The sequence below is a fragment of the Phocoena sinus genome, chromosome 5 (genome assembly GCF_008692025.1).
Source record: "Phocoena sinus isolate mPhoSin1 chromosome 5, mPhoSin1.pri, whole genome shotgun sequence".
In the NCBI taxonomy this organism is placed as follows: Eukaryota; Metazoa; Chordata; class Mammalia; order Artiodactyla; family Phocoenidae; genus Phocoena; species Phocoena sinus.
The window spans coordinates 21,917,065-21,940,918 of record NC_045767.1 but is presented as its reverse complement, the minus strand read 5'-3'; the positions used below and the strand labels follow the sequence as shown (position 1 = coordinate 21,940,918).

Genomic DNA, 23,854 nt, shown 5'->3' with positions numbered 1-23,854 from the left:
TGACCACCGGTTTCCCAGTACATCCAAGACTGTCTTCAGACCCCATACATACGCTTATCTTTTTTTGTTTTGGCGGTACGCGGGCCTCTCACTGTTGTGGCCTCTCCTGTTGCGGAGCACAGGCTCCGGACGCGCAGGCTCAGCGGCCATGGCTCACAGGCCTAGCCGCTCTGCGGCATGTGGGATCTTTCCGGACCGGGGCATGAACCCGTGTCCCCTGCATCGGCAGGCAGACTCTCAACCACTGCGCCACCAGGGAAGCCCCATACGCTTATCTTTTTAAGGCATGCTTTCATCAAAGGGAATGGAACAATTTCAAAACTATAACTTTAAGAAACAAAGACAGCGCTTCCCGGCCGCCTGCCAATGCAGGGGACACAGGTTCGAGCCCTGGTCCAGGAAGATCCCACATGTAGCGGAGCAACTAAGCCTGTGTGCCACAACTACTGAGACTGCGTGCCACAACTACTGAAGTCCGCGTGCCTAGACCCCGCACACTGCAACGAAGAGTAGCTCCCGCTCACTGCAACTAGAGAAAGCCCATGAGCAGCGATGAAGACCCAACTCAGCCAAAAATAAATAAATAAAATAAATTTTTTTAAAAAAAAGAAAGAAGGAAACAAAGACAAATCCAAAGTGGCTGCTAAAAGTTCTGCTTTCTTTGACTTCCATAATAAACCTTAAAGACACATTTTTATAGCCAAGAACTACTTACGTAACATAAAGAATCCTATGTTTCAGGGGAAAACAGGTAATAATGCAGTTTCAAAAATAAGCAGATTATTCAAGAAAAAGCAGAATTAGTCTATGATGATAAAAATCAGAACTGTGCTGCCCATGGGTTGTGGGCATTGACAGAGGTGATGAAAGTGTTCTCTGTCTTGACTGGGGTGTTATACAGATGAATAAACATTTGTCAAACTCATCAAACTGTACATGAAGATCTGCATATTTCACTGTATGTCAACTTTACCTTGTTTTTCAAAAAGTATTTGAAAGTCTTAAAAGTAAATTTGTAATTGCTGATGACATTTGAAAGTGGTGGTCCACGTGCTGAGCCCTCAGCTGTCCTGGAGCGTGCTGAGGTCCTGACCATCTGCTCTGTGCTATCAGACAGGACGGATGCTCCCCAGATGGCACCAGGACAAATCCACCGCTGGGGGTCAGTAGCTGTCCTGCCCTGGGAATGTCGAGTGGGAGAGGTGCCAACCTGAGACTGCATTCCTTCCAGACAAGGGGAAGCTGGGTATAATTCTCAATCCTAGCGTTTATTCTTATCCCTTTGCACACGTGCGTGCGCGCACACACACACACACACACACACACACACAATTTCCTCTTCCCTGCCAAATACCAAACTCTCTGCCACACCAGCTTTTAAGCAATGAGGTGTAAAGGTCTTAGAACCACAGGGACCTGCTGCCTTCTAATCAGATCTTTCTGTCCATTGGGATACAGAGATTCAGGCCTGAGACAGAGCAGCACATAACCATGGTGAGCAGAGTCTCCTCCTATGCCCTTTAAAAACTGCAGAGACACAAAGGGTACATAGCAGACAGGAGCCTGCTGTCTTTCCCACGGCAGGGTGCGCTCAGTGTTCACCATTTTTATTTAACTTTCCATTCCTCCGTTTGTCTGGCCTTGCAACACTGCAAAGGGAGGGAACAGCCATTTTCTGAACCTCCACTAGGTGACGAGCTCTGTGGTGGACACTGTCACGTTTCTCGTCTCACTATGACCACTGTCAAACCCCCCACTGTGTGTCTGTACCTCATGTTGAAGCTTCACAGACAAGTCACCTTAAGCACAGATTGGTGAAGAAAGTTGCTCAAGGAATCACTGATCTTAAACCAGCACTCAAGACAGTTGTTTTGCTAGAGTTGGAACTCTTTCTTTCAAACTCTATCTCTCTGCCTATTCGGGAATAAGTCCAAAATAACAATTAAAAAAAATGTGTCCTCAATATATATTGTACAAATTGCACTTTGTATCAGAATAACTCTATCACTGTTATGCCCACCACTACACATGACATTGCCAAAAATGACTTCAGAGCCTTGGATCTATTTAATAACTATGATTTATTTTCAGGGTGGTGTCCTGCGTTCCGCCAGATGCTGGCCTGCAAAGCACACCCTGGACAGTGTTGTTGGATTTGGACTCTGTTAACCCAGGATTGAGTTTGTTCCAGTACTGCCTGCACTTACAACAGGTCCATGCCTCTATACCCTGGCCAGGTGCTGTGCTAGTAAAGCTTCCTGATAATTACAGGGTAAAAGGGTGTGCTCATAAATGTGGGCCTAATACAAACAGAGGAGAAATAACACAGCAAAAGTGGCAAAAAGCAAGTTTCATGCATCAAAACACTGAATAGGCTGAATCTCACTTGCAAATTAAAGTTGGTATCAAAGGAATGCCATCTCAGTGGGAGTTGAACTAAATGTTCAGATCAGTGTTCTTGCCTCTACTGGACCATCTAACTGCATCCTAGCCAGTTAGATATTCACATCATAGAAGCTAGATATTCCTAACATTTAACTTCAGAGATCCAGGGGAAAAATGTGTGTTTATAATTGTTTTACACTCAACAAATCCTTCGTATAGAGAATATAACTTATAATATTTTACCTCTAAGTGCTTTTTCCTCCAAATGGAAGATGAGCCTGAAAAGATAATCACATATGAAAGCTCAGATGCAGACAGACACCAGTCTCACTAGCAGAACTCCTAGCTTGTAGGTGTTACCAGCACAAAAAGACATGCCCTCCTCCACACAGCTATGCCAGATAATATACAAGCAATTAATTTGGAATCATTGTTGGCAACTCTAGATTTTGTCATTCTATTATTCCAGTCCATAATTTGCATTTTCAAAAACTAAAACAGTAAGGAGTTGGCTGGTAGCTTTTCAGGTCCAATCATGAATAAAGATGAAAGAAGGTAATTATTTCACAGTGAGAAAAATGCAGCCTTAGAATAAGATGACATGGGTATCAATTCCAGCTCTGCTACTTAATAGAGATGGAATATCAGGAAGTTTCCTTAACTTGATGAAGTCCACATTTCTTCATCTAAAATGGGGAGGATAACATCAATACAGAATAGTTATTACTGATCTCTAAGGGTTGGCAGGAAGATCCTAGTCCTACTACTATTTACCACATAGCCTTGATTAAATTTCTACCTGAAATCCCTTAATTTGTCAATCTACTTTGGTTTCCATGCTTCAAGATGGCAGAGAAACATTTTTGAAAAAGAAGTTCTCAGGTCAGCTAGCATTATTGCATACCACAGATGCAGTTTAAATGTCACCTCCTCTGTGAAGCATTCTTGTTTCACCTTGCTCTCATGGCAGCCTACAGTCTAGGGAGCGGAAACAGAAATCAACCCGTGAGTTAATATGGTGATTAAGTGCTTAAGTGTCATGAAGAAAACAGCAGGGATAGACATAATGGTAGATAGTCAATAAGGACGGCGGAAGAAAGTCTTCCTGAGATGTCATTTGAGTAAAAACCTGAAGGAGGTGACAGACTGAGCCATGTGGAGAACTAGGCAATGGAACTTCAGACAAGGAAACAGCAAGTGCAAAGGCCCTGGGGTGCAGAGAAAACAACAACAGTGTGCTAGAGAGGATTAGCAGGGGGAGACAATAGGTGATATCAGAGGGGCTTCGGAAGCCAGGTCATGGGGGACCTTTCTTAGAGAGTGAAGTGGAAATCCACTGCAGGGTTCTGAGCAGGGGAGGGATGAGATCTAGCATGTTTTCTAAAATTTGTGTTGAGAATAGACTGAAGGGTGTTAAAGGCTTGAAGCAGGGACACTAGTTAGGGAGGCTACTATAATAATTCAGGTGCTCCATACTGATGGCTCCACACTGAAGCTCCAGTGTGGTAGAAGTACAGGTGGAGAGCAGTGATTGAAGGGAAAGTCAAGAGTGTTTCCTGATCAGCTGGATATCTACTGGGGGAGAAAGAAAGAAGGAATTTAGCCTGAACAGCTGGGATGACAGAGAAGTTAAGTGTGGTGGGGCTGAGTATAGAGCAGGTTTAGTGGGAAGGGAGATTAGCAGTGATGTTTCAGACATATTAAGTTCACGATGCCCACTAGACACATATAGGTAGTCCAGTAAGCAGTTGAATATATGAGTTTAAATTGAAGAAACAACACAGTTGCAATGTAAGTTCAGTTGGCACACAAATGGTATTTAAAACTATGAGAGCAAATAGGATCACATAAGCAGTGAGTGAAGGTCCAGGGCTGAGACATTTAGCAGTGTTGTGACGAGTGGGCCCCAGCTAAGGAGACAGAGAGGCAGTCAGAGAGATGGAAGGAAAAAACTGGGGAGTCTGAGGTCCTGGAGAGCAACTGAAGACAATCTGTCCTGGAGGAATGAGTGATCAACAAGGCCACATGCTGCCGCCCTGCCGGGTAAAGTGAGTACTGAGAAATGATCGTAAGCTCCTGCCCTGTGGACGCCACACGACCCTGCCAAGAGTGGTTTCCACAGAGCGGTGAGGGTGAAGGCTTGGGTGGATTATGCTCCGGAGGGTGGGAGGAAATGGAAATGGCAAACGTGGACAACTCTTTCAAAGAGTTTAGCTCTGATGGTAATCAGAGAAATGGTGATCTCTGAAAGGAGATATGCAGTCCAATGAGCGTTTGCTTTTGTTTTTAAGATGGGAGAAATAACAGCGTGTCTGTATGCTGATAAACCAGTTTGGTAGAGAGGGGAATTTTGGTGACTCTGGTCACAGAGGGGAGAGCTGCTGAGCCGTGTCTTGGAGCACATGAGATGGGATGTGATCTGGTGCACAAGTGCGAGACTGACTTTGGCTATTTCACAGATGGTTAATGTAAAAGGGAAACCAGAGGATGTAAACTCAGACGCAAGAGCAGGGGGAAAGACAATGGGGAAGTTCTCCTGTGGAATTCTTCCCGTAACTGCTTTATTTTTCACTGGAAGAGTGAGCAAGACCACCGGATGAAAGTGGAGATGGTGATGCAACACCAAGACTTGAGGAGAGAGGAGAAAGGAACAGACAGTAAAATAACACCCCCCACAAAAATGGTTTTGATCCCCACAAACCAATTCTCTCCATTGCATGTTTTATTTTAGGGAATATCACAATTCTCCCCACTAGAAAGTATTCTAGATTCTTCCTTCTACTTAACCCTCCACCAAATCAATCCCTCAACCACCTAAACAGAAGTGTAACAAATCCACTCCTAGTCTGGATTATGCAAAAGTCTCCTTACCAACTTCCCTGCTTCCAGACCCAGGGCTTTCTCCATGTATGAACAAATATGGAAATCAAAACCTATCAAGTATCAAATTATGTGGCTCTGGTTAGAGATTAAACAAAGAAAACTCTTCACCCTTAATGCTATGGCCACACAGATCTTTAAATGACAGCAAATGTTTCTTGGCTTAAAAAACAAAAAACAAAAAACAAAAAACCAGCACCTCCTTCGCATGGCAGCTTGAGGACGCTTCATGATCTTGCCTCAGCTTGGCTGCACAGCCTCGCCTCCAGTGCTAAGGTATTTACTAGACACGTTCCCTCCAATCTTGATCCATGAGGGAGGCAGAAAACAATGGTGCAGAGAAATAATAAGGATGCACCAGTGAGCATTTTCCATGGGCATTAAGAAGCAAAGTACCGGGCTTCCCTGGTGGCGCAGTGGTTGAGAGTCCGCCTGCCGATGCAGGGGACACGGGTTCGTGCCCCGGTCCGGGAAGATCTCACATACCGCGGAGCGGCTGGGCCCATGAGCCATGGCCGCTGAGCCTGCGCGTCTGGAGCCTGTGCTCCGCAAAGGGAGAGGCCACAACAGTGAGAGCCCCGCATACCGCAAAAAAAAAAAAAAAAAAGAAGCAAAGTACCTAAGCTACACACAAACATTGATCTCATGAAGACCTGCATTTGCGACATAACATTTTAGAAGATTTTTAATACCTCGATGGTTTGCTGCAGCTCAAACAGCAAGCATCTTCCTCTTCTTCTCCTCAGCCCTCCTCTTTCAATTCTACTTCCTCTTTTCCCTTTGATTCAAGCCAATCTGGCAGAGCACATACCCCAACTTGCCACCTTATTTAAACCTAGTCTGTGTTACCTCTGGTAGTTCATATTATTTTCAGTATATGAAAGGTTGAGAAGTACTAAGTTTTAAGATTTTTTTATTGAAGTATGGCTGATTTATAAAGTTTCAGGTGTACAGCAAAGTGACTCCGTTTATACACACACACACACATACACACACACACTATTCTTTTTCAGATTCTTTCCATTATAGGTTATTAGAAGATACTGAATATAGTTTCCTGTGCTATACAGTAGGCCTTTGTTTAAGATATTATTTTAATTAACAAGCAGAGTTCCTCATTTATCATCTGAACAGTTTTTTAAGGAAAGAGACTAAAGCCTCAAAATGCGCATAGTACTTTTGGTGGTTTCACAACATCTCCACACATTCTTTGATACTCTTCTCTTCAAGAGGTGGAGCCTAACTGCCCTCCCCGGGTTCGGGCTGGACCTGATGCCTGGCTTCTGATGAATGGTTATCGTGAGGCGAAGGTGAACAGGTCTGGGGACTTGGTCATACAAGGCAGTGCCTCTTCCTGCTTGCTCACTCTGCCACGTGCTGAGTACACGGAGTGACTTGTGGAGAGACCCGCTTGGCCAGGAACTGAGGCCTCCTGCCAAAAGCCACGCGAGTGAGCCCTCTGAGAAGTGAACGCTCGAGCGTGAGTCAGGCGCCCCCTGCTGCCTCCTGAGTGCGGCCACAGGCAGGGAACCTGGGCCAGAAGCACCCAGCCAGCTGGGCCGCTCTGGCATTTCTGAACCACGGAAACTGAGATAATGAAGGCTGTTGTTCAGAATCACTAAGCTTAGGGTAATTTGTTATGCTGCAAGAGATCACTAATATACTTACGATCATCAAATAATCTGTAATAATCAAATGGATCTGGAATTCTAAATCCAGGTCATTTTCATTTTATCACTGCTACCAAGTGACACCAAAAAAAAAAAAGAAAATTATGATTCAAAAATTTTATAAGATAACATTTATACTTTTATTTAAATTCTGCCTAGAATATTAATTTCCACTCTATGGTAGATGAGAAACAAGTAGGAACTTTTAGATGAGGATTTAATAAGAAGGAATACAGAGTACATAGTTTATAAAGCACTTTACCTATATAATCTTGGCTCTTAGATGAATATAGATGTTTGCATATATATATATATATATATATAGAGAGAGAGAGAGAGAGAGAGAGAGAGAGCGCGCAGCAGTTTCACTGACAACCACCTTAACTCTTTAGGAATGCATGAAAATTATTTAATAATCAAAATCCATCCCCAGGTCTAATTATGTGGTTCTGGGTCAGATATTATACAAAGAAATCGTTTATGCTTATCTGCAACTGGTTCCAGACCTCTCCTAGTCATAATTCAGGATCTATATAAAAATTCTCAAAATTAAACTTACAAATGCTCTATCAAATTAAAAATGCAATGCATTCCAACAAGTGATGGAATGGTTATTCTAAAACTGCCAATGAAGATAAACCCCATATTGAATAAATCAGAGCATTCAGTCTGAACCAAATTTTCTGAGCATTCAAAATGAGATTTGGGTAAATATAGCCTACCATTAACTTAATCTTCAGCCTCAAGCTTTTATTCACTCTTTCTTCTTCTCCTGGATCAGTAGTGTAACCTCAGGGATTGAACCTACTAGCATTATGTTTTTCATCTGATGCTCTTGAGAAATGTTTTTTCCCTTAGGAAAGCGGTTACCGTCTTCTTTGTAAAATACACTTATTATTTAAAGGGTAATGTGGAAAAAGAAAAAGAAAAGATCTTCACCATCACCATATCAAGTCCAGAACCGATGGAAACTTTTCGGAGTATTTTAGTTTTGTTGCTAAAACAAAGCTATGAGAAAATATCACAGGGGAATAAATGCAATGGACAATTTATAAGTTTTCAAAAAACACGTAACTAGCCAATTCTTTAAGACTAAAATAGATCTAGATCAGCTGACAGTCTGCAATTAAACTCTGCTTATTCTTATAGCTGTATTTTCATCCAGTCTGACTTGCAATTGTAGGATTATGTATAAAGCTGTAATGTTCTTCATCTGTTCCAAGCTTACATGACAAGTTTAAGAAAAGCCCTAGTCAGTAGTGAGAGCAGAATATCATAAGCAAGCATCTACCCTGTCTCCGCCCTCTCACAGAAAGCATGTTCAAGCTTTCTCTCTTAAGCCTGTGGGATAAACACAGCAGGGATCTGCTGTATGAAACCACAGCTTTCATTCTTCCTGTGATTCCTCCAGTTCTTGAAAGTTACAGACTTTCCTTTGAAATTGGGTGCTGAATATTTAACTCATTTAACATTTGTTTTGTTACCTTGTATTGATATTTGCTTTTTGGTATATAAGACCTCCCTCTTATTGAAATTGAAAAAAAAGTTTCTAAGTATCTTCCGTGCTTCATTTTTTTAATATCCTCACTGCCTAGACCAGGACTCTACATATTGCAGTGCAGTGATTCAACAATTACTTTCAAGACAAGATAATTTGTTGGGGGGGGGATGAGAATATTTTTAACTTAGGCGGGGGATGAGCAGATAAAATTATGTAGCTTAAAAAAAATAAATAAAAATTTAAAAAATGTTATGTAGCTTAAATTCTAGAAAACATTTACTTTTATATAAGTTGGAATTACACATTTGCTTCCATTAATGCTTTACTTTATGATTTTTGGCAGGCATTAAATCTCATTGATTCATCAAAGCATTATATTTATTTCATAAAAATCTCATAAAATTCGCTGATATGTTTTGAAATTTTTCACTGTTCTTTTAAAAGAAGGTATAAACAATTGGATAGTTAGATAAAAATGCTCCTTTATTACACTGTAAAAAAAACTTATCAGGGCTTCCCTGGTGGCGCAGTGGTTGAGAGTCCGCCTGCCGATGCAGGGGACACGGGTTCGTGCCCCGGTCTGGGAGGATCCCACATGCCGCGGAGCGGCTGGGCCCGTGAGCCATGGCCGCTGGGCCTGCGCGTCCGGAGCCTGTCCTCCGCAACGGGAGAGGCCACAGCGGTGAGAGGCCCGCGTAACGCATAAAAAAAAAAAAAAAAAAAAAAAAAAAAAAAACTTATCATAATTCTTTTATTACATCAAAGAATTGCATCAAAGAATTATATCATCAAATATGATAAAATAAAATCAAAATGATAAAAACAGAGAAGGAGGATAAGAGCTCTGATTCCAAATTAGATTTTTACTTAATAACTGGAGTTGACATTCAATCAAGAGAAAACAGGTATCAGCCTAGCCTGACATTATTGGATATAATCTCTACCTCAGATCAATACGAAATTTTCACAGAATTTGCACTATTTCACAATGTCCTGGCTTCTACCTCATTGGTGCAGCCCCTATAAATTAAAAAAAAAAAAAGCACTCATCTCCACCATGTCATAACAAGCAATACTTCAAGAGAGGGCAGTATTTCAGAAATAGGTCATCTGAGCTTAGAGAGAAAGAGTTGAGTTTCCCTGCACTTCTTTACTAAACATAAAAGAACCATCTGATTATGGATATAACTAATGCATGTGACAAAAATTAAAAAACTGATCCAAGTGCCCAGGTCTGAAAAATCCAGTGTTAAGCCTGAAAGAAATTTAACAGCAGCTCTAAAAATTCACACACTTGCTGCACATTTTTTTCATGATGCTTCCTGTGCATATCACAGAGCACACTGGCCCAGATTAACATCAAACATGCTCCTGTAACCCTTTCATCCCTGGTAAAGATTTCTTGTTTACTGGATGGACTCCTCTTAAGACATTATAGAGGATGTGACTCTGACCCCTCTTTCTCTCCCCCGCCCCTGCTCCCTGCCCTTCTTTCTCCCCGCCACCACTCTGTCTCATTTTAAAGAGTCCTTCTGCAGGGTGGTTGCAACACTGAACTTTGAAGAGCCATCAGAATATAGCCAGGTCTCCTTGTCTCCACCTTCAAGCCCTGCTTCTACACGGAGCCACATCTCACATCAGTGCACCTCCCACCCCCAAATCAACAGTAACCTAAATGTTTACTGCAGCGGCTCAAGGAAACACTGAGGGGGAAGAAAGGAGAGTGTAGTCATCATCCACGGCAGAATTTTAAGAAACCCTCTTGCCTAGATTTAAATCTCAGCTTTGCCAGTTTTTAGTTATGTGACTTTGGCCAAGTTCCCTAAATGTCCCGTGTCTCAGTTTCATCATCTGTTAAGTGGGAATAAAATAATGACTACCTCCTATGGTTGTTATGAAGATTAAATGAATTAATATATGTCAAGTCCTTAGAATAGTTTCCACAGGATAGGCAGTTATTTCCAAAGTCCTACTCTGTTGTCCCTCAAGCCATTCTGTCATAGAGCCTGGGCTGGCTCTCTTCTCTCCCCAGACCCCTTTACTTTTTGTCTTCATTCATCTTCTCTAGCCAGTAGCTCTCTGACCTTTCCAAAATAAATTATTTCAGCTTCCTCTAGCTTCTTCAGTCCCCACTCCCACACACACACACACACACACACACACACTTTGCCAGTTAACACCATTGTCTTAGAAGGGAGTACGGAGAGGGGAAAATTGCAAAAACTTATCCTCTGTCATTTAAAAAAAAAAATCTGTCACAGAAGTTTTAGGAATATCTATGATCCTGACTTCTAAAAAAGCATTGCACTATTATGCTTATAACACTAATGAAAAGAACTCCTGAAAAATTTTAATTGGTTGAGATACTTCACTAGAGGCGGATGAAGTGATTATACATTTTACTGAATCTTAAAAATCTTCCTGAATTTTCTGGACTATGTTGTAGTTCAGACTTTAGTGTTCAGTATTCAACTGCTCCCTTCAGGCAGCTCTCCAGAGTTGGTACCTTAAGTAACTGGGGTCACTAAAAGGTACCAAGGACTGTTTTATAAACAGTCAGTAATGACATTTCTTCTTAGGTTCCTTGGTAATTAGTTGGAATCAGTGTTGGCTTACTCAATACAACTAGACTAATACAAAGAGAAGAAACCAAATTTACTTTGCCTCATTCATATTATGAGGAAAAACAATGAAAAGTACTTTTCTTTTACGCTTAAAGTTTGTTACAGGGTAACAGACCAGTTAAGTCAGGGACCGAGCTGCTTGTCATTTGATCCCAGCTGTTTGGTTATTATGTGGCTGATGACCTCTGCATACAACTTTATCATTCCTTGTTTCTCATAAGAGTTCAGTTAGTTCTATGTCTCCTTTAAAAAATAACAGCTGACATTCATTGATCACTCCCAGTGTGCCAGAAAGTATGGGAAGCCCTTTGCATGCACGAACACATTCAACCTTTACAACAACCCTGTGAGGCAGGTCCTTTCATAACCCTCATTTTGCAGATGAGGAAACTGAGGATCAAGGGGATTAACCAGCTCCCTCCTGGTTACTCATCATGTAAGTGGTGAGGGATTCAAGCCCAGAGCGAGCAATCTTAACAATTACTCCCCAAAGCCTTACTGTGACTCTCCATTTTGATTTCAAAAGCTTCGTGGGAGAAAGAGTACTTTCTATTACGTGTACACAACAGCAAACATTGCCCTGAGTTTGTTTATATAGCTATAAATTTAAGGATAATTCTGGAAGTCGTATATGGCATCTTCTTAGGGGCCTTGGTTCTCGGTCAGCCAAAGTACTTTTTATACTTCAACAGCCATGCTGAGAGTATGCCTGTTTTTCTGACTGTTTCTCTTCATTCCTTTTTTTCTGAAGAAATAATTCTCACAGGAAATAATTTCAAACCAGGCAGGGTGAGCGTGGGAGGAGAGGGAACAAGGGGGAGAGGACAGAGAATAGGGAGGGTCAGCAAGATGTTTAAAAAGCTGTTTGGAAACCTTCCCATCAGTAAAGTTACTAAGACTCCAGTGAAGTTACGGAAGGTTGTTTATCTCATGAAATGCTTCATGTGAAAAAACTTTTGTGGAAACCAGTGAAGAGCTCAGCCTTCATATCAAGTTATCATAGGGTGAAACAGACAGTAGGAGAGGATGAAGGAGCATGGAGGAAGATCGCCCTGAGGATGCTGAGGAGCCCAGCAGAAATCTTAAGGAGAGCTCTGGACAATCACAATCTGGGGACCTGCAGCTGAACCCACTTTAATCAGGTCTGTTAATGAGCAGACGACCCCCGACTGAGAGTGGGGTTATTCATTCATGCAATCAAATTTAATGGCTAAGATTTTTAAAAAATTGACCATACCATGCGTTGCCTCGGATGTGAAGCAACTGCAACTCTCATACATTGCTGGTAAAAAAGCAATATGGTACAGCCACTTTGGAAAGGAGCTTGGAAGTTTCTTATAAAATTAAACATACACCCACCATTTGACCTGGAAATTCCCCTCCTATATATTTACCAAGGAGAAACGAAAACACGTCCACAAAAAGACCTGTATGCAAACAGTGGCTTTTCTTCTAACAGACAAAAACTGGAAACAACTCAAATGTCTATCGACAGATGAATGGATTATCAAATTGTGGCAGATCCATACCAAGCAATAATCACTCAGCAATAAAAAGGAACACACTACTGACACGCAATAACATGGATGAATCTCACAAGCATTATGCTAAGTGAAAGAAGCCAGACACACAAGACTACATACTGTATGACTCCACTTATATGATTTATATGACACTCTAGAAAAGGCAAAACAACAGTGACAGAAAACAGATCAGTGATTCTCAGGGGCTGGGGGTTGAGGGAGGAGGAGGTCAACTACATGGGAAATATCTGAGGGGACAGAAATGTTCTGTATCTTGATTACAGTGGTGGTTATATAACTGTACATGCATTTGTCAAAAATTCATCAAATTATACACTTAAAATGGGTGAATTTTATGGTACGTAATTTATACCTCAATACAGTGGGGATTTTTGTTATTGTTGTTTTAGTTTAAATCATCCTCACTGGTAGTCATAAAGACAGAAACGCGTGTATCCAGAGGATGCTCTCTTACAGAAGGGCAGTCTCACCTACTTCACCCTGTTGATTTTGCTGCACATTCTCATGGGTTCCCCCAATCCCCATTGTTCATGCTATTTAAAAAGAGATATTTAACCAGAGCATGATTCAAGCTGAATCTCTCACCCAGTACAAAGTTGTTTTTCAGGCCATGGTTTTAAAACATACTTACAAATTAAAAGCTGAACATCATCTTTTTAAGTGCACACAATCATAATCCTTGGTTTATAACTAGGGCAGCCAGATAAAATATAGGATGTCCAGTCAAATTTAATTTTAGATGAACAACAAATAATTTTTTAGTATAACTATGTCCCCAATATTGCATAAGACATGTTTTTTATTTGCTTTATCTAGCAGTCTGCTTAAGAACACCACTGGTCCATGCATGGGCTTTTCAATTTTATTTATTCATCCACAATTAATTAGCTAATTAATTATTGAATCTCATATGCATGTTGTAGCTGCAGGAATTTTTAGTAACTGTGGCTGTAACTACCCTCTTAAAAGACCATGTAGCGACTCTAAGGCACTGAGAACTTATCTTAGACTACTGATAAGTGACTGATTTAGGATCCTGTTCATCAAAATATCTGTAGACCCAGTGCATCAGCATCAACTTGTTGCTTGTTAGAAAAGAATCTCACTCAGGTCTCACCTAGACCTACTGAATTCAGAATCTGCATTTTAACATCCATATGCACATTATTGTTTTAGAAGCACTGATTTAGAAAACCGTGTTTTAGGAAAATTCCCAAGGGCATATGCAGGGTGGATTAAAGGGAAATTGACTTAAAGTACAGAAACCCCTCACAAGAATATTTTAAAAGTTCAGGCATTACTTCAAGATCTGAATTATGGTACAGGCAGCAGGAATGAAAAGAAAGGGATCAAAATGAGAAACAGTAACAGACAAAAAAAAAAAAAAAATCAATGGGACTTGGTAAAGGACTGGATGGAGGACGGAGAAGAAAGATGTCAGAATCTGAATATAAATCAAGTAGAACCAGCAAAGTGTTTCCTGTATCCCTGGCAGTGGTTCTCAACCTTAGCAGCACATGATAACCACCTGGGAGCTTTAAGAAATACCGATGCCTAGGTCCCAACACCAGAGATTCTGATTTAAGGTGAAACCTGGGCATTAGACTTTCAAAATGCTCCCCAGGTGATTTTATGTGCAGCCAAGGTTAAGAACCACAAATATGGGCTCTTTCAACCTATTTGTTTTCACTTAGGAAAATGATTCAACCCTGGTTACGCTTTAGAATTATTGGGGGATCTTTAAAAATGTATCCGTATCTAGACCCTGCCCTTCGAGATTCTAATTTAATTGGTAATATTTTAGAGTCTCACAGTTGATTGTAATGTGTAGACAGGGCTGAGGACACTCAATTGAAGCATTCAGTTTAAATGATGATTAACTATTTTTTTTCTCAAATAAATGTAAAATGAAGAGAGAATTCAGTGCTTACAGAATCCAAACCTTCTAGTTAGGTGAAATATAAACCAACCTATTTTCATTTGCTTGTTACAATTTCACAATAAATTTTGCTTGGTGTTATATACAATTTCTATTTTTTCAAAACCTCATTTTGAACCCAAACAAAAAAATCAGCTGATTACCACTGCCATTGGATAACCATTTATGAAATAAGCGTTATTCAGATGTGTAAAATATAACATGAAATAAATTGATTACAACCACAATTATACATCCTAGGATTCAGTAAGGTCCTCAGGAAAGAAGGGTAAAGAAATGACATGTCTAGGGACTTCCCTGGTGGCGCAGTGGTTAAGAATCTGCCTGCCAACGCAGGGGACATGGGTTTGAACCCTGGTCCGGGAAGATCCCACACGCCGTGGAGCAACTAAGCCCATGTGCCACAACTACTGAGCCTGCGCTCTAGAGCCCGTGAGCCACAACTACTGAGCCCGTGTGCCACAACTACTGAAGCCCACGAGCCTAGAGCCCGTGCTCCACAAGAGAAGCTACCTCATTGAGAAGCCCGTGCACAGCAACAAAGAGTAGCCCCCATTCAACGCAACTAGAGAAACCCCATGTACAGCAATTAAGACCCAACACAGCCATAAATAAATAAATACATAAATTTATTAAATAAAAAGAAATGACATGTCTAAAATTTATTTCTAAGTCAAAGTAAAGTATCAGGAGTCAACCCTATTACTAAAGTCTAAATAAAAAACATCAAGCAGAACATTTAAGCACTTTATAGTTAACTTGTCACGACAGCATTATTTCATAAGTGTGCAAAGTGAAAAATTGTTTTCAAAAAGAAAAATGTTTCTAAATGACCTTTTAGAATAAAATGGAAAATTGGCTTACCTCTTCCCTATGATTCTTAATTGGCATACAAAGAATACTTTGTGTCTTGTAGCCTGTAATTTGGTCAACTTCTGCATTGAACCGAGGATCCTAGTAAGGAAGAAGAAATTCAATTTAGTGACTGACCTGTTCAAAGACTGATTTGATTTTTCTGATTTATAGGATTAGAGAAATCTAATTGTCGACTCACCTTGTTGCTCTGAATGGCAATTTCATCATTGTAAAAGGCATCGAAGCATACAAGTACATATCGTCTTTGACAAAGATAAATTTAAGGGTTTTTTAGCAGCTAGTATTTATGAAAAAAATACAGATGTAAACAAATGTTAAGAAATAAAGGAAATTCAAAATATTAACCAATTTAGATAGCCTCACTTAAACTCAGGAAAAAGTGGCAACTCTCCTCCTCTGTAATACAATTTGCCTATTCCCATCGCACTGATTCTTCTGAAAAAGAAAAGCATCTTTGGTCTGAAACTTTTCCTGTAAAACCCACCACCTCCAAAATGACCTTTTCAATACTGACTTGACTTCCCTTGTTGTTTCGTAAGAATTAAAATCTTATCTTTCTTTTTGTATATAATAAAACTGCATGGCCTTCATCAGACTACAAACAATTCCTCAGTCTTTTGAATCTCTTTCCCCTTTACAAAGTACATCTTCCCACATCCAATAATCACAAAGGACTGCTGAAAGGTGTAAAAGTTCTAAATGTGGGTTAAAGAAAGAAAGATACAGGCTATCTTCCATTAAACCAGATTGAGAAGATCAAAGGTAGGCTGTAAATTCTATGAGGGTCTTTTTTTGGTTCACCACACTGTATTCCCAAGATTAGCATAGGAACTCAAAAACATCTGTTAAACAAATTCATTAACAAATGATATCACAGTTATCCAACATGATCACTTTTAGCTTACTATAGTTTAAAGCAAACCTTATAGGTAGGAGGAAAAATATACTCAAGGAAATGGACACAGACCAGCACATGAGATACAATTAGAACGGAAGCAAACATACCAGAACATAAACATCTGAATGAATATTGTTCCCTTCAAAGCAATAGCCTTGGGAACTTACATGCTCGACCTAATAATAGCATTATTGTTCTAAAAACTCTGCTTTTGGAATTCCCTTCAGAAAATATGGAATAGTCACACTGGAAAAATCCTCATCTTTGAAGGTCATTTCCTTTTTTTTTTTTTTTGGCAGTACGCGGGCTTCTCACTGTTGTGGCCTCTCCCGTTGCAGAGCACAGGCTCCGGACGCGCAGGCTCAGCGGCCATGGCTCACGCGCCCAGCCGCTCTGCGGTATGTGGGATCTTCCCGGACCGGGGCACGAACCCGTGTCCCCTGCATCGGCAGGCAGACTCTCAACCACTGCGCCACCAGGGAAGCCCCCTTTTTTTTTTTTTTAATTAGTCTAAAGTCATGCAAAGCCAAAGCTGTGAATGAAGTAAACGATTCCATCAACTCGGGTCAGAAATGAGGCCGATTTTCCCCATGGGAGGATCAAACATGGCATTAAAGGCAATTTCAAAAGAAGAGTTATAAAATGGTAGAAAATCAATACAAATATTTTATATTATAAATATACACGACTGCATTTTTAGTTTTTCTGCAAACATGCTCAAAGTTATACTGAAAGACAGAGAAAACCTTGGCTCAATGTTTCCAAAAAACAGTTCTTAAATAGCATACTATATTGCAAGGTATCTAAAGAAAGCAGACAGGATACTGACACGGACAAATTAAAAGAAGATAAAAATTATGAATTTATATAGTGAATTATTCTACAAGCTAATAATCAAATTACGAATAGAAATGTATCCTCAGCAATTATTTTGTTAACGAATATCTGAATTACAAGACCAATTTATAAAAAAGAGGATTAAACCCAACTATCTAATCAAAGCAAGAGTCTGAAATTAGTAGCACTTTCATAGAATTTTTTTGTGCATACTGGAAGTTTAAAATAAACAGCAGCCCTGGATTTCATTCTTCATTGAAGGAGGTAGGAGTAATGTATACTTCAAAATCACTTTAAGTGAATTTTGGCATCTCAAAGAATTTTTCCTTTAATAATGTACCCAGTGCAGGGGCTATAAACACATAGAGAACTTCTAACCCCTCTAGGTCCAAGTAAACATTGAAAGAAAAATGGAGCACTATTATTTCATTATTATTGTGATTATTTCTTTCACTGTTTATGAGAACATGACAGTGTAAAAAAACCCACAAAGCTTAGATATCCATCTCCCATACTAAAACAACTAGTACCAGACTTGCCCTCCTGCTGAAAAATACAAGATTAGACAAAATACATGCGATAACTAAACTACACACAGTGAAGAAGGGAATACACATGATGGCCTTGCAATAATCCGGTTCCTCCTGGGGGCAGGCAGGTGGTATCCTGGGGGCAGGCAGAGTAACAGTTCCAAATAGAACTGAATTCAGGGCTTCTAAAGTGGCTGGTATGTGCAAGGCAAAGTACCTGATAAGAGAGGCTGTGCTTTGGGTGGGGTTAGGGGTATAAAGGAGGAGTGGCAGAAGAGTGAGTGGCTAGTCATTTCACAGACATGTATTTGGCAAGACTCTAAGAGACCTAGCAAAGATTACTTGTTGAAGGCTGAAAGTGAATGGTGATAACCAATTCTAAAAATGTTTGAAGACACTGGGGTTCTACCCACCAGAGGAGATACCTCACTAGGCACCTCAGGCATTCAGCTGAGACACAGAAAGGCTACTCCTTGGGGGGTAAGGACCTGAGCAGCATTCCCTAAGACTAAATTTAAAACTAAAGTAGATCCATCCTAACAAATAATAACACCAAACCTGACAGGACTGAAAGGATCTTCCAGTAACTCCACTGTCTACAAGAACAAAGGTCAGCTCTGTTTTAAAGGAAGTTGATATAATCCAAATGCCCTACAACAAAACATTTGCAATGTCCAGCATACAATAAAGAAAATCACAATGCATGTGAAGAAACAGGAAATTGAAACCCACAGTGAAGAAAAAAAGCAGTCAATAGAAAATGACCCCAAGATGATTCAGATGTTGGAATTAATAAACAGGGACCTCAAAGCAGCTATTATAAATGTATTTAAGGACTGAAGAGAAAATATGGTAATAATGAACAGATGGAAATCTCTGCAGAAAGAAAAAGTATTTTTAAAAAGCCAAATGTAAATTCTAGAACTGAAAAGTACAAAGTCTAAAACCAAGAGTTCACTGACGGATTTAACAGCAGATTGGAAACAATGGAAGCATCAGTGAACCTGAAGACAGATGGACAGAAAGTATCCAATCCAAAGGACTGAGAGGACAAAAAAAAAAAAAAAACAACCTGTAAAAAGTTAACAGAGCCTCAGTGTTCTGTGGGACAACATCAAATAGTCTAACATATATACAACTGGAGTCCAAAGAGAAGAGAATGGAGCAGAAAAAATATTTAAACACATGACCAAAAATTTCCCAAAGTTAGTGAAAACCTTAAATATATACACAGTGTGAAAATGATATATACTATGAAACATATAAGGTGAAAAATGAAGCTGAGCAGACTTCTCATAAGAAAAGTGAAAATCAGAAAAATGTGGGAGAACTTTTTAAGTGTTAAAAGAAAACTACTATTAAGTGAGAATCTTCTAGACAGTGAAAATATCTTTCAAGATTACAGGCAAAATAAAGCCATTTTTCAGATAAACAAAATCAGAGAATTCGTCACCACCAGACCAGTACTAAAGAAATGTTAATGAGAGTTCTTCAGCTTGAAGAGAAAGATAAGAGATTCTACAGAAGGGAGTAAAGAGCTTGGAACATGGCTTAAGCACATGCACAAATATATGAAGAATAAAGAAACGAATCCACAAAGATATTGCTATGATTTATGTCAATGAGTGTACTGCCTATGTTTTCCTCTAGGAGTTTTATAGTATCTGGTCTTACATTTAGGTCTTTAATCCATTTTGAGTTTATTTTTGTGTATGGTCTTAGAAAATGTTCTAATTTCATTCTTTTACATGTAGCTGTTCAGTTTTCCCAGCACCACTTATTGAAGAGACTGTCTTTTATCCATTGTGTATTCTTGCCTCTTTTGTCAGAGATTTGTTATGTGTGTGTGTGTGTGTGTGTGTGTGTGTGTGTGTATTATGGAATATTACTCAGCCATAAAAAAGAATGAAATAATGTCATTTGCAGCAACATGGATGGACCTACAGATTACCATACTACGTGAAGTAAGCCAGACATAGAAAGACAAATATTATATGATATCACTTATGTGTGGAATCTAAAAAAGAAAAAAAAAAGACATAAATGAACTCATTTACAAGACAGAAACAGTCCCTCAGACATAGAAAACAAACTTATGGAAAGGGGAGGGTAATAAATTAGGAGTCTGGGATTAACATATACACATTACTATATATAAAACAGATAATCAACAAGGACCTGCTGTGTAGCACAGGGAACTATATTCAATATTTTCTAATAACCTATAAGAGAAAAGAATCTGAGAAAGAACATATATATATATTACATATATAATATATATAATATTATATTATATATATTAAGAAAAGAGGAAGAAAAAATATACCTTGAGGTGTTAGATTGAAGTTGGAGGTAAGAATTCATTGTTTATCATATAGTGAGTAGTTACATATAGGAATAAATAAAATATAAGTGTCTGTGTATATATTTTTTTCCTAGCTCTGTCTGCTGATAAACTAGTAGCAGTGAGCACACCTACTGCCTAGATCCTGGTTTCTAAATACCATCCCCTCCACTGAAAGGAACCAGGGCTCCTTGGGAAAAAGAATGATCATAGGGCTAGGGCAGGGAAAGTAAAAGATGAGTCTGGAACATCTTGTTAAGCAGTTAAAACTTTCAGCTCCCCTAGAAAGCAAGAAAATGCCAAGAGTGATGGGGACATATCAAAAAGACATAGGAGCCGGTAAATCTGATATAATCTGAGAATTTGAATAAATTAAGATAGTAACAGAGCATAACTCATTAAACAAAATAAAAATGTCCATAATGATAGAAATAAATAAATAATGAATGAATAAAGAAGGCAAAGCTCTTCTTTACATTGGAATGCCGACTAATATATATATAAGGTATTATGAAGTTGGAAAATCAGTGGATGACAAAACTGGTAAAGGTACTGATGAGGAATAGAATATCTACACAATATCAAAATATCTCCTCTTAAGATACTTAATTACAATGGGAAAATTATAACTTTATAGTGAAAAAACCTAGTGGATACCGCTTTAACCAAGTTATCAAATTTAACATCATTAATACTGGGGTAGAGTAACATCATATGCTACCTGGTAACATATGCTAAGAAGGTCTGTGGTATAATAAAAAACATATTGGTCTAGCATAGAGCTCCTCAAACCCTTGGCATTTCCTGAGTGATAGGAGATTCTTTTTATATTCATAACAAACCCCTTACAACCATACCTGAGTTCATGCTAATGAGAAGACCCACGGGGGTGTGGGGGGGGCGGGGGAGATGGCCTCAAATAGCTTCAGGATGGGGGCTGGCTGCCAAGTGATTAGAGGATTAGAACTTTCAGCCCCACCACTGACTTCTGGATAGGAGAGAGGGGGCTGAAGCTTGAGTCCAATCACCAGTGGCCATGATTTAATCAACCGTGCCATCAGATCTGAGGGAACTTTTGGGTTGGTGGAGATAACTGTGTGCTGGGATGGTGGTGCACCTCTCCCTTCCCCGGCCCCCGCCGAGAGGTCATGGAAGTTTTGTGTCCCCCGCCTGCCTTGCTCCTTGCCCTATGCACCTCTTCTATCTGGCTATTTCTGAATTGCATCCTCTATAATAAAACTGTAATTTTAAGTAGTGCTTTAGTGCTTTCCTGAGTTCTGAGTCATTTTAGGACATTATTAAACCGGAGCAGGGAGCCCCGGAATTTGTAGTCAGCCAGACATAAGTGTGGCTAGCCTGGGTATCCTATTTAGGGCTGGTATCTGAAGTGGGGACGGCACTGTGGGACTGAGTCCTTAACCTGTGGGGTCTGCATGAACTCCAGGAGCTAGTGTCAGAATTGAGCTGGATTGTAGGACACCCCAGCTGGTGTAGGAGAAGTAAAGAATTGATTGCTGTTTGTAAAACCAAACTAGGTCTCAAGATCAACATCTGTCGTATTCCTGCCAAAACTGCCTGACTTGAATCAATTCAAGAAAAACATTCTACAAGATAACTGGCCTGTATTCTTCCAAACTACATGTAAAGAAAGATAAAGAAACACTGAGAAACTATTCCAGATTTAATGGAGACCAAAGAGATAGGACAAGTATGTGCAATATGTAATCCTGAATTACAGCCTTGATCAGAGTGAAAAGAATAACTATAAAGGACATTCATGGAACAACTGACCAAATTTGACTATGGAATGTTTGATAATAGTACAGTATCATAAAATTTCCAGATTTTGATAAATGTATCACAGTTGTGTAAGAGAATATTCTTGTTATAAACTATACACTGAAATATTTAGTAAAAATGTCTCCAAATGGTTCAGAAAAAAATAATCTGCATATATTACTTATATGTATTATATATAGGAAAAGAATAAAGCAAATGGGGCAAAATATAAACGATTGGAGAATCTGGGTAAAGCATATACACAAGTTTCTGATGCTGGTCTTGCAACTTTTCTTTAAGCTTGAAATGGTATAAGAATAACAGGAAACAAAAAGGAAATAATACAGTAGACTTGCCAAATTATATGCACTGGTTTTCTTCCACAAAGTGGAATACCTAGAGATTATTAGAACATTGAACAAAGATATAGCAGTTCCCAAACTGTGTTCCCTGGGGCACAATTACACCATGACAAAATTATCAAATTTAATAATTTATCAAAACTAAAGAATTTATCAAAATTAGAACAGTTGCTATTGTTATCTCTTTCCTCTGAAATTCATTTTGGAAATAATTTTATTCACCAGAAATTCACTTGAGCAGCAAGTGCGACCTGCAGGATGAGAGATGGTGAAGATTTATTTACCTGGAAAAGGACTGAAAAGGAAGGAATGAAGTGCGAGTGGGAGGAGTAGCGGCTCCACGGTGAAGGCCACATGAGTGACAATGTGACCCTTCCCTAAGATCCTCCAAGTTTTCTCCCTAGCAATCATAGTATCCATGGAGAGGCTGTCCCATGGAAACAGGAGAAGAGCCCAGGTTTTGCATTCCAGTTGACTTAGGAAAAAGAGGGCTGTGTAGACAATAGAAATCTGACATAGGAAATCTTGCGGAGTCTTAAGGCTTCCATAAGACGTGGAACCAGGGGTTCAGGCAATCTGTGATGGTTAATTTTATGTGTCAACTTGACTAGGCTAAGGGATACCCAAATAGCTGATAAAACATTACTTCCAGGTGTGCCTGTGAGGATGTCTCCAGAAGAGATGAACATTTGAATCAGTAGAATGAGTAAAGAAGATCTTCATCAATGCCAGTGGGCATCAGCCAATCCCTTGAGTACCTGAATAGAACAAAAAAGGCAGAGGAAGGACAGATTTGCTCTCTAAGATATCCATCTTCTCTTGCCCTCCTGCTGTCCATCAGAGCTCCTGGTTCTAAAGCTTTTGGCCTCAGACACAGACCAGAGTTATATTCTTGGCCCCCCTCATTCTTAGGCCTTCAGACTCTGAATTCCACCATCAACTTTCCTGATTCTCCAGCGTGCAGATGGCAGGCAGACTGGAACTTCTAGGCCTCCATATCCAAGTGGCTAATTCCTAGAGTACATCACTTCTTATTTATCTCTATTTATCCCACTGGCTCTGTTTCTCTGAAGAACACTGACTAATACACAATCCAATCTAGATACTGGATGATATCTAGTTTTTATATATGAGGACAATGCCAACACATTTATACAGTTGCTCTGATTATTATGTGTTAATATTTTATTATTATGAAATGCTCTGCCATATTCAAGGAAGTTGCGTGAAGGATGGGCTGAGGAAGGAGGAGATGATGTGTGACTGAACATCACTGGTATTTGTGATCTAATTGAGACTCACTGGTCTACGGTGTTGATCTTGTCTTATATTTTAAAATATGGATGTGTTATTTTATTAGTAATAAAACAGCTGAATCTCCAAGTTTATATCATTCTGTTACAAAGTTTTAAAAAGTGAATCAAATGTTGACCATTTCTTACAATTAATCTATCTAGGAGACTATTATTTCACTCTGAGCTTCAATCTGAGCACTACTCTTATTTCATGGCCACTTCTTGGTTTTCTACTGCTACATCATAACTTTTAAGTGTTCTACGGTCACATAAGCTAAAGAAATGTGTCATTTTTACAGACACATATTTAAAGAAGTAGGACTCAGAAAACATAGAATATACTTTGATATTCTGATTATTTTCACAAAAGGCTATGAGACAGTATTTTGA

General features: G+C 39.5%; 1 protein-coding gene across 5 annotated transcripts in view; it reads right to left on the bottom strand.

Annotated features, from left to right (window-relative positions):
• PDE5A (phosphodiesterase 5A) overlaps positions 1–23,854 on the bottom strand; it is a 139,891-nt gene that overhangs the window by 93,520 nt on the left and 22,517 nt on the right. For all 5 annotated transcript variants that reach the window (XM_032633204.1, XM_032633207.1, XM_032633208.1 and 2 more), the window contains one exon: positions 15,408–15,497. In XM_032633204.1, the coding sequence (XP_032489095.1) occupies positions 15,408–15,497 (90 nt within the window). The remainder of the gene's footprint in view (positions 1–15,407; positions 15,498–23,854) is intronic.